This window comes from Motacilla alba, chromosome 1 (genome assembly GCF_015832195.1).
Source record: "Motacilla alba alba isolate MOTALB_02 chromosome 1, Motacilla_alba_V1.0_pri, whole genome shotgun sequence".
Taxonomy (NCBI): domain Eukaryota; kingdom Metazoa; phylum Chordata; class Aves; order Passeriformes; family Motacillidae; genus Motacilla; species Motacilla alba.
In genome coordinates this window covers 75,710,056-75,720,619 of record NC_052016.1, presented here as the reverse complement: position 1 = coordinate 75,720,619, position 10,564 = coordinate 75,710,056, and the positions used below count along the sequence as shown (strand labels likewise).

Sequence of the window (10,564 nt, the reverse complement as noted above, 5' to 3'; positions counted from 1 at the left end):
AAATCAATTACTGCATCCTTTGTTCAAATAATCCAGCTATGACTTAAACTTGCCAGGCAAGTTTACAGTGCTTTCTGAGCAAATTCTGTGTGTCTTTTGCCTTCTAGATGTTGAAACAATTCAAATACATAAAAATCATGGCACAAGTAGTAAAGAATACCACAGACTCACAAAGTTCACTAGAAACAGGAACATGAGTGTCTCAGAGATGTCATTTTCCCCAAGGGCACCTTTATTTCTTATTATCAGAATAACAAAACTGAAGTGTTGGCTCTGTTGTACAGTTTTGGGTAGGAGTTTGCAACAGGAGTTGATGTGCGCAGTGACAAATCTTACCTCTGAATTGAAGTGGTTACAAGTTAAGATACTGAAGGCAGCAGCTCTCCTAATCCAGGACATCTGGGGGTGGGTTTGTGAGGGGGAAGGCAGAGACTTTCATTGCACAGTGCTTTGAGAAACAGGAGCAGCACACTCTGTTTGACCTTGATGGATGATCAGCCACGATCTGCTTTGCTGGAGAACTCTCATGGAGTGAAGTGTGGCTTACAACCCCAAGCAGCCCACAGGTGTGGCAATGCAGCAGTTCTGCACGAGACCAGTGTGCAGACTTGGAAATCACTGTAGTACAGAATGATTGTGTATTTTTGCCCTCGAGTAAAATGTGCGTAAGAGCAGGGAGCAGGACCAAGCACAATCTGAAGTGATGAACAAGTCCTGTATTCAAAGTATGAGTGAAGACTGAGTGACACTGACACAATGCCACGCTTATCGAGTCTGGCAGTTTGGACAGTCCCCTGGTTACTACTGTCGGGCAAGTGCTAATACCATCTGGCTGTGAGTGAAATGAGGCGAGATCCTACCTATTTCTGCTCCCTGCGTGACTTCAAGGAGGAGGCCGTCCTTAAGTGTTTGAGGTGGATAGGTGGTTTTCAGTCACAAGCAGATCATCAGGTGCACAGAAGCTGTGACAACTAATGCTTCCTTTTTAAGTTTTAAAAGTGTCATTTTTATGGATCCATTCTGGGCTTGTCTAAACTTTGCAGAATTTGCCTATTTATCATCTCTGTGGTTTTTTTTGGATCTAACTCCGTAGGCCTAACTCAAGGATTGTGGATTCTACCTACAAGAGAGCTCTGCACTCAACAACTTCAACTCATTTCAGTTAAGCTGCAACAACAGCATCTCTTTCAGGACTACAGTTTGTACTGGTGGAGTTTATTCCCACCCAAACTGAACAATTAATAAACACACAAACCCTGCCCCAGCTGAGAGAAGCAAAGAAAGTGAGAGCTCTCATATATACTGGCCTCAGAAGGAACTCGTGTATGTCTATAAAACGGCAACTCCTGCAATGATAATTAATACCTTTGAAGTGAGGATAGTGTTCAAAGTGTGAAACACATGTGAGTGCATGGAGGAATCCCCACATCGTTGGCAGTGTGATCTATAAGCTTGGTTCTGTGATCCTATTTCCCATTCAGAGCTTTGAACAGTGCTTTGTGACGTTGAGGCTTTTTCCTGGGAAGACAGAAGTGGGTTTAACAACATTGAGGGTTTCAGAGACATAAAAACATGCATCAGTGAGAATGTAACTTCTATAAACGGGCTTGCTGCAGCCCCTTTGACTTCACTAGAGCCTCCTGGATTACCTTCCTGGTGGTGCTGTGTGGTGCTTGTTTGGTGGCTGTGGTGAAACCATGACAGTATCTTAATCCAAAGCTGAGCTCAGGCACAAGGACCTGTGACTTTGGCTAAAAAGAGTCAAGTCTTTCAGTCTATGGTAAAAGATGAAGTTTCACCTAACAGTGGAAGTAGCAGCTTGAAGAGAGGTGTGCTCATCCTCTCATTCTTCTCCCATTACCTCTCATGCTCATCCCATTACATGATAATGCAATTCAACTAATTAATTTTAGTGACTTCCTGAATACAGGGGTAATTTTCTGCCATTCTTATTATTTGAATCCAAGCACTGTGTACTCTCCTCGGGCTGCAGCAGGGTATTAGCTTGGCTCAAGCCAAATGAAACTGCAGAGTTGTGTTCCTGCGTTCCTGCTTGGCCACAAGGCAGCAATAACCTCTGCAGGAGCACTAATTATCCCACAGCTAGTTTTAAAAAAACATCCAAGCGAGCCGTGAGCACTTGGAGATGACTACATTGCTGCAGCTGTGGTTTTTTAGTGTGCAGGCACCTCAGTAGTTTCCAGAAAGCCACTGTTCCTCTGGCTTTGTTCCCTTGGGTTTAAAGGGGACTAAGTAGTTGCCCAAGTGCTTTAAGATGAGCCTGGAACAGGACTCAAGGACAGCACCACTACTGCCAACATCACTGCCAGCAAGAGGCTGCAGTCACATTTTAGAGGCAGCTCTGTGACGAGCATGGATTTTCAACGCCAATGTTGCTGCCCCACAAGCTGTCATTACTTCTTCCATATTAAGATTTCTATGCTTTTTAAAAAAATTTGAAAGGAATATACACAAGTTCTACGAAACTGACCCAACTGAAGCCTCAAGTAGATTTCAAGATAGTAGACTGGTAGAACACTGCAATTATGCACAAGTCGACAGCAAGGCAGGCAGTTTGGCTTTTATCTGTGGCACAGAACACTCATGAAACTGAAGAAGAGCCATCTGTATAGTGTTTACAGTGCAGCTAAAGGAAGCAAAGTGGTGAAAAAGCATCACCCATGCCATCCTCCAGTACCCTCACTGCCCCAGAATACCAGAGAACAGTTCATAGATCCCAGCTGTACAAACCAAAGAACTACAGGAACATCAGTGTAAGGCACATATTGAAGGAACTGGACACATCCGAACACTCATGTTAAGCGAGTTAGTCCTTGTAACTTGTGTCCCACCTCTGCTGGTGGCCAGGTGCCATCTGCTGCCACGTTTCTGTGCACATGAAGAGCACCTGAGCCAAGAGCAAGCAGCTGCCTCCCCATTCCCCCTCTGGCACTGCAGAGCTCAGCCAGAGGAACCACTGCAGTCTCCCCTCAGGCAGCAGGGAGCCATGCTTACACAGAAGCTGGTCAGGTCAGAGAGGCTGAAGCGTTCATGAATGTGTTATACAGGTAGTAAGAAAAAAATGCAAAGTCTTTCACCTGCAAAGCCATCCCAACACAATTTTTTACAGTCAGCAGTGAAACATACAACCCTTTCACACCATCATGGTAGTGCTCCAAAATCCTTAAGAATATTTTGCCATAAAGGCAAGTTTTGTTCTTCAGTTGACAGTCATAGACCAAAGGATGCTTTGCTTCCAACAGGCAAAGGGACCTCTTCATAAATTATTTTGAGATAAGGGGACTTCATAGGTAAAAACCAGTATTCCAAGTTGTAGAAGAGGTAAAACTGATGATTCAAGATAACACGATCAATTATTTTGAAAAGATCCAAGAAAAACTCTCTGACATTCTGATGAGGTTTAAATGGATTGTAAAAGTCTCTTATAGCTGCTGCCAGCGTCTTGTTTCCTTGTGGTCCGAAAATAGATGTTTCATTCCCCAAATAAATAGGTTCTCCACTGAATAAAACTATGCTTGTGTAGTTTGTTTGTATCTTCTTGAATACAGCTCCTAAGTCGGCTAGCTTCTGGTAGGTTCTCAGTACAAACTTGGAGCACTCATAAGAGTCAAACCACACTGTTGACGTTTTGTCAGGACTTGCTTGAACTGTCCAGGTCTCGTAGAAAATGCCAGTCTCATTGTCGTATTTTACCCATTGTGCCATTTCATTAAACATGGTTCCTGTAAGAGATGAAAATAAGGATTGCAGAAATGAGGTAACAAATGCAGGATTCTAAATATTTTCCATCTTTTTAAAGGTTCACCTGCCTCCCCTGCAAAAGTTTACTTACACTACCTCACCATACACAAAAACAAAGCTTGGGTCAGAGGGGCAAGGGATAACCCACTGAATAAATTACATTTTACATGCAGGTTATTCAAACTGTAATTCCTTTTCCTGATCCTTTCCCTGCTGCTATGCCAGAACATTCAAACACCAGAGAACCATGTCACTTCTCATTTTGCATTATCCATGCAGACAAACAAGGCAGAGGTAGTACAGTCTACAAGAGATGCTGGTAAAATGCTCACCAGACCAACAGACATTTCTGCACTTCAAGTTTTAACTAAATTCAAAAATTCAGAGCAGAAATTTTCATGTCTCTTCACAAAAGAGACTCAGACTGAGAAACCCTGCTGATTTAGCAGTTCCACAGCTGGCAATGCTGAATTGAACCAAATTATGGGTGGGATGTAAGACCACTAAGATGGGATGCTTTTTTGCCAGCTCTGAAGGGAGCAAGTTCAGCTCATGATGCTGTTCATCTATGCTTGCCTCCAACTCACCCTCTTTGACCAGAAATCTGCGAGTTATTGTGAAATTCAGAGATGCTACATCCTTGAAAGTTTCATGAAAATGGAAAGAGAGAAAGGCGAGGAAGACTGTAACTATGCCTCCATGAGGCACCAGTGTAGCCTCACCTTTCTTGGGCATCAAATAATCCACAGAGAGAGGAAGCATGACAAGTTCCCCAGCTGTATGCAAAATTTTAACTTGGTATTCATACACAAGAATACAACTGTATCAGGCATCAAATACTTCAGTCATGAACTACAAACTCAGAGGAAAACAGCTCCACTTTACTTCCTTGTTTAAAGAACTGCCCAGAATTTCTTAGCAGCACTGGATAGATTATGCAGAGACTGAGGCCAGCAAAGTTGCTAAGGGTGGAAGTGGGCACACACAAAGCACCACATCACAAGAGCTGTAAGCTAACTCTCCGCTGTGTCTTGCACACTGCACCAGCTTCAGAAACTAAGCGGTTTTCGTCACACAAAATGTAACTCTTCAAGTCCTCAGTGAACTTTTTTTGTAAGTCATTCACTCTATTGCTAGAGCAATCAATCAGATTTATTTGAATGACCTTTTTATTTTAGGATTGCAGTGATCAGCATACAGAAGGAAACTCTTCTGGTGATCACCTATGTATTTTGAAGTGTAAGGCCTAGGTTTGTTCTACAGCATATGACAGAGACCTCTAACTGGGGACATTTTCACAGTTTTTAGGACACATAATGAGGGGGACAGAAATAGAGATTAATATTTTTATATCTTTGAGACTGTTTCTAAATATGCCTTATTTGTTTGCTCAACAATGAACATGTTTTCAAGTTTTTCTATCTCAGCAGTCATCAGCCACTTCACAACAGAAGATTTTGTTTTGGTGAAGCCATGTGAAAAGAGCCCATAATGACTCTGTTTAAGCTGTTTTGCTATTTTTACACTCAAGAGACTCAAGTGTTTTTCTACAGCAACACCAAATGACTCTCACTTAACAACTCTCCAGTGTGAATTGTTCAAAAGGCAGCAGCCTCATGCCACCTTCTGTACTCAACAGAGTGTTGGAAATTAGCATCATTGACTAATGCTGCGAATAACATACAGAACATAAATTAAAAGATACTGCTTTACAGAAGATAAGGCTGACCCTGTATTTGTATTGACATTATCCAAAGCATCTAAAATCTACCTGATATTGTGGTCACGAGAACTAAAGTTCCATTTGCCTTCCAGTGTGCATCATCTATTCCTTCATAAAAGCAGGCAGCTCCCTGGTTACACCAGAACGGTGCATCCATGCCAGGCCGCAGATGTGGAAACGTGCAGTTCCCAAGCTGGAAGAGCTCATACCATTCCATTGTGTAGTTTTTGCCTGTTAGAGAGCTCTTGAAACCCACAGCATCATGCATAATTTTCTGGAAAATAAAGAAACAAAGAACCAAACCAAACCACCAAAACATTGATTTCATAACAACTTCAGCTTGACCTGTACAGAAGGTAAGATGCTCAGGAGCTATTTGGTAACAGGGTGAGAAGAGGAGGAGGGAGTTCCTGTAACATCTTGGATTCAGTGACACTGACATCAGTAACACTGAAGCACAACACACCAGACTGCACGACACACACTCTTCTATTCAGAGCATCATGCTGTCTCAGGGATTGTCTATCCATCCATTGTAAATTCTGTCACTTGGAAGCAGATACTCAGTGGGAGCTCATCATCAAGACTCGAGATGTCTTTTGAATCCTTAGCTTCATGGGGGTATCACAGAAATAAAGAGCAGAACCAAGTTACCAAAACCAGATCTTGCTGATGAATACCATAAAACCAATGACATAAATACTTCATTTAAAAGCTGTACAGTAAAAACATATCTCCAAACTTAGTTAACAACTGAGATAACAATATTTGAATCTATTCCCATTTCTGACTCTTTGTTCTTGGTTTTGATTCACTAACATTCCTTTACTAATTAGGAATCATGCTTTGAAGATTAATTTTGCTACTGCTATAACTATAAATATTACTAAAGCTGAGACCTGATGTTTGCATGACTCCATGAATGGAGACTTCAATTCCATACTCATCATAACACTCAAGAAAGAAGTGTAAAAGCAACCAACTTCTCATGATCCAACATTCTGATCAGCTGGCCGTCTGCTCCTGACAGATACCAGTGTCCAAGCAAATATGTGAGTTTTTAACAAGAGAAAAATTAATACACTAAGCAACTATTTTTCATGATATAAGGGGACAAATAAAAGTATTTTATTGATGTGGTGATAGCACAGAAGAAAAGACATTCAAGACACAAAGCACTTATTATGCAGCTACAGAGGGGAACGTGTTCAAACCCACCAATGACGCTGGCCATGCTCTTGTCTTTAGCTGAGCTGAATCCTGTACATTTTGTTTGAAACTTAGTGCTCTTTGAGTATCCGCCCTACAGACAGCCCAGCTCTAAGTGTGTGCTCTAATATTCTTCCGTACAAGCATATCCAAACCTTACAGCTCCCACTCTTAACACCTGCTGTTAAATTCAGCTGAATTTGTCACTCTAACTTTGGTAAAAACGTCACCTTACCAAATGTCCTAGCAGGTCCCCGTACTTGAATTCCCATACTGGAGCCTGTAATCGATACACTTCAATGACATCCTCTTCTTTCATAAGTGGAATGGCAGAGCCAGTGGGACAGAAGGTGTACCGAGCTTGGCAGTAAGGATCGGTTTTTGGACGGTAATCAAAGCGCCTGTGTTGAGAAAGAGAAGCACACAGAATGACAAGCACAGCTTTGCAGCTGCAGTAACTGGCATGGCTTCCTGAGAGGAACAGCTTATGTGTCCAGCACCCCCCAAGACAGATTCTGTGACCCAGACACTGCACACTTGGAGTACACAAGTTCATAAGGCTGCTGGGGTGCACATCTGCAGAAACAGGACTTCAGGACTTAAGGCTCACAAATGGAAGTCATGTTGTACTGATGGTGGAAATAATGCGGATTACAAAGGGTGACACACTCATGAGATCAGAGACACACAGATGCTGAGTAAAGGATCGTTTGAGATCTGCCTCAAAAACATTCTCCTGGCAATTTACTTACATGGGGATTGACCAATTTGTTCTTGCTATTCTTATAGTAAGAGGTCCCCAGATGCAGCTATTTTGACTCTACAATATTGCCAAGTTCAGAAAAAGAATTAATCCCTCTATGCTAATTTAGATAGAGGTCTAAGAATGTTGTTAGGATTGTTGTTTCTATTTTGTTCCTATTAAACCTCGAAAACCAAAGACCCAAGTCACTTCCTTATCACACTATATTCAAACAGCAAAGAACCTTTTTGACAACTGTAGGGGGTTGTGTGGCCAGGTCTTGGTGGCAGGGTGGCTACAGGGGTGGCTTCTGTGAGAAGCCCCCAGAAGGTTGCTCCACGTCAGGCAAAGCCAATGCCAGCCAGCTCCAGGATGGACCCTGCACTGGGCAGAGCTGAGACAATCAGGGATGACAGCAACACCTTTGTGATAACAGATTTAAGAAGTAAAAAAAAGTTACTGCACTGATTTAATTGTGGCCAGAAAAGAGCGGGGTTAGAATATGTACAAGGCACAGCCCTGCAGACACCGCGGTCAGTGAAGAAGGAGGAGCAGGAGCCGATCCAAGAGCTGAGATTCCCCTGCAGCCTGTGGAACAAACCCACACTGGGGCAGGTGGAGCCCGTAAAGAATGCTTTGACCCCACAGAACAGGCTGCAGACCTATGGAGAGAGGAGCCCATGCTGGAGCAGGCTTCCTGGTAGGACTTGTGACCTTCTGGGGGACCCATGTTGGAGCAGACTGTGCATGAAGGATTGCATGGAAGAGTGACCCCTGCTGGAGCAGTTAATGAAGAACTGTTGCCTGTGGGATGGACTCGGGCTGGAGAAGTTCACGGAAAACTGTCTCCTGTGGAAGGGACCCCACGCTGGAGTAGGGGAAGGACTCCTTTTCCTGAGCAGCGGCAGGAACAGCATCTGATGAAATGAGCATGACCCCCATTCCCCATCTCCCTGCACTACTAGGGGGAGGAGGCAGAACCTGGGAAGGACAGAGGGGGTGGGGCAAAGGTGTTTTTAAGATTCATTCTACTTCTTATTATTCTGCTCTGTTTTTGTTAGCAATACATTCAATTAATATCCCAAAGCTGAGTCTGTTTTGCCTTGTTGATGGTATTTGCTTCGTGATCTCTCCCTGTCCTTATCTCAACCCATGAACCCTCAAAATATCTTGCTGTATTTTCCTTTATTTTCCTTCCCCCATCCACTTGTGGAGGGGAGTGATGGAGTGACTTTGGTGGGCACTTGTCATCCCGCCAGGATCAACCCACTGCAAGTCTTCCAAGTTCCTTTAGAGTCACTCCTGTATTTCACTTAAAACAACATTCCTGTATTCCTGATACCATGACAAATTGGCATGCACAGCCTGTCCAGATCTTGTTTGGTTAGCGGGGGGAGGGGGGGGGGGAAGAAAGGAAAAATAAGGGAAAAACAATCCCCAAACCCTAATGAGTATGTCTGAAAAAAAACACACAGGAAACAAAAACAGGCCAATCACACATTCAAGTCCTATTTCTAGTTTGCACACCTTACATTTTCAATTACCCCTTGCACTGCATGTGACAAGAAGGTAACAAGCAGGTTAAGAAACACTGAAACCCCGTATTTCTGAGCATCTCACACCAACAGGATTGTTCTCCAGATCTGACCATCCCAAGGCCCAGACTCGTAACTCCTGAACTTGCTGGAAAATCCCAACAACTCATGACTGCAAGACCAGCTCCTTCAGGCATCACCTGACACAAATTTAACTGCTGGGAGTTGTGCAACAGGCTCTCAAAATTTTACGTGTGCATTAGTAAGCTGCAGTTAAACATTGATAACTACTCCCTTTACAAACAGCAAGCCCGCACAAAATACACAATCAAGCGTAGTGCTTCCTCTGAAGGGGCTCGTTGCCTCGGCCCGGCCAAATCCATCGCTATTTTCACGCCACAGCGTGCAGTCTCCTGCTGTCCCCGACACCACCAGGAATTCTGGAGGTCGGGCAGCTCTGGAGCAGCGAATGAGATTTTGTACTGTTTCATTTGTCGCGAAGCACGACGTTAAGTTAAATTTAAAAAGCAAAGAAAACCGTACCCCGATTTCCTCACCACCACCTCATTAAGGAGCGTGTTTAAATGCGGGCAGTCATTCCCGGGGAACCAATCCCTCCCGCCGCTGAGACCAAGCGCAGCTCTCGGCCTGGCATGGCACTACGGCTCCCTCGGCAAGCCAAACACCTTGGCAGCGATCACCACCCCCAGATCAGAAAGGGGAAGCGTCCCACGGCCCCTCTAGTCTAATGCACAGAGAGGCAGAAGCAGCGCAGCGCGGGCGGGCCCGCCGAGGCCTCCGGCGGCACTCACCTGTAGGGCACGGGCCACCGCCGCCGCGGCGAGCGGAGCTCTCCCGAGACTCGCGGCCCCCACGGCGCCAGCAGCAGCAGCAGCAGCGGCGCCAGCAGCCGGGAGCAGCGAGAGGCACCCATGGCGGCGCCGGAGCCGGGCCCGGAGCAGCGGGGGAAGCGGCGGGGCCGGAGGAGGCCGGGCGAGAAGGGGCCGCCTCCGCGCCGCCCACGGGGCCGGGGCGGCCGGCGGTGCCCGCCGAGCCCGGGCTGCAGGCAGGGCCCTGACCGAGCGGGGGTGCTTCTCCTCCTCCTCCTTCTCCCGAGGGAAGCCAGCCGTGTGCCGAATCATCCCTGAGAAACGTCACCCGGCCGAACTGCGACTGAGTTTTCTGGGGGTGCAAGGAACGACACGCCGTTACCGTTTAGCCGGAGCAGCGATCGCCTGTCGTTTCACGCATTGCTCTGGAGACGCGTCCAGGCTGGGGGAGGGTCTGGAGCACAAGTCCTACGGGGAGCAGCTGAGGAAACTGGGGGCGGTTCGCCTAAAAAAAAGGAGGCTCACGGGGAACCTTATCACTTTCTACAGCTCCCTCAAAGGAAGTTGTAGATCGGGGTCGGTCTCTCGTCCCAGGTAATCAGTGATGAGAGGACATAGTTTTAAGCAGCACCCGGGAAGATTTAGGTTGGACATCAGGAAGAATTTCTTGACAGAAGGGGTAATTGGATATTGGAATGGATTGCCCAGAGAGGTGGTGGAGTTACTGTCCCTGAAGGTATTTAAGAAGAGACTGGATGCAGCA

The 10,564-nt window shown here is 45.4% G+C and overlaps 1 protein-coding gene across 2 annotated transcripts; it reads right to left on the bottom strand.

Annotated features, from left to right (window-relative positions):
* Positions 1–211: 211 nt before the first annotated feature.
* Positions 212–10,136, bottom strand: CLN5 (CLN5 intracellular trafficking protein). 2 transcript variants are annotated; one of them, XM_038137811.1, is made up of 4 exons: positions 9,784–10,136; positions 6,930–7,095; positions 5,534–5,729; positions 212–3,743 (listed from the first exon to the last, which is right to left on the bottom strand). In XM_038137811.1, the coding sequence occupies exons 1-4, from the start codon at positions 9,903–9,905 to the stop codon at positions 3,232–3,234; spliced, it is 996 nt and encodes a 331-aa protein (XP_037993739.1). In that variant the 5' UTR covers positions 9,906–10,136; the 3' UTR covers positions 212–3,231. The 2 variants fall into 2 exon arrangements, with proteins under 2 accessions (XP_037993739.1, XP_037993748.1); XM_038137820.1 differs by having other exon boundaries at positions 5,534–5,759; positions 9,784–10,105.
* Positions 10,137–10,564: the final 428 nt, after the last annotated feature.

Bases quoted from the DNA above. Each gene is read 5' to 3' on its own strand.
- CLN5 (XM_038137820.1), bottom strand. From the start codon at position 9,905: ATGGGTGCCTCTCGCTGCTCCCGGCTGCTGGCGCCGCTGCTGCTGCTG. The intron at 5,760-6,929 runs GTAAGGTGACGT...TTTATTTTCCAG, and splicing joins GGGACCTGCTAGGACATTTG to AAAATTATGCATGATGCTGT. The intron at 3,744-5,533 runs GTAGATTTTAGA...CATCTCTTACAG, and splicing joins TCTCGTGACCACAATATCAG to GAACCATGTTTAATGAAATG.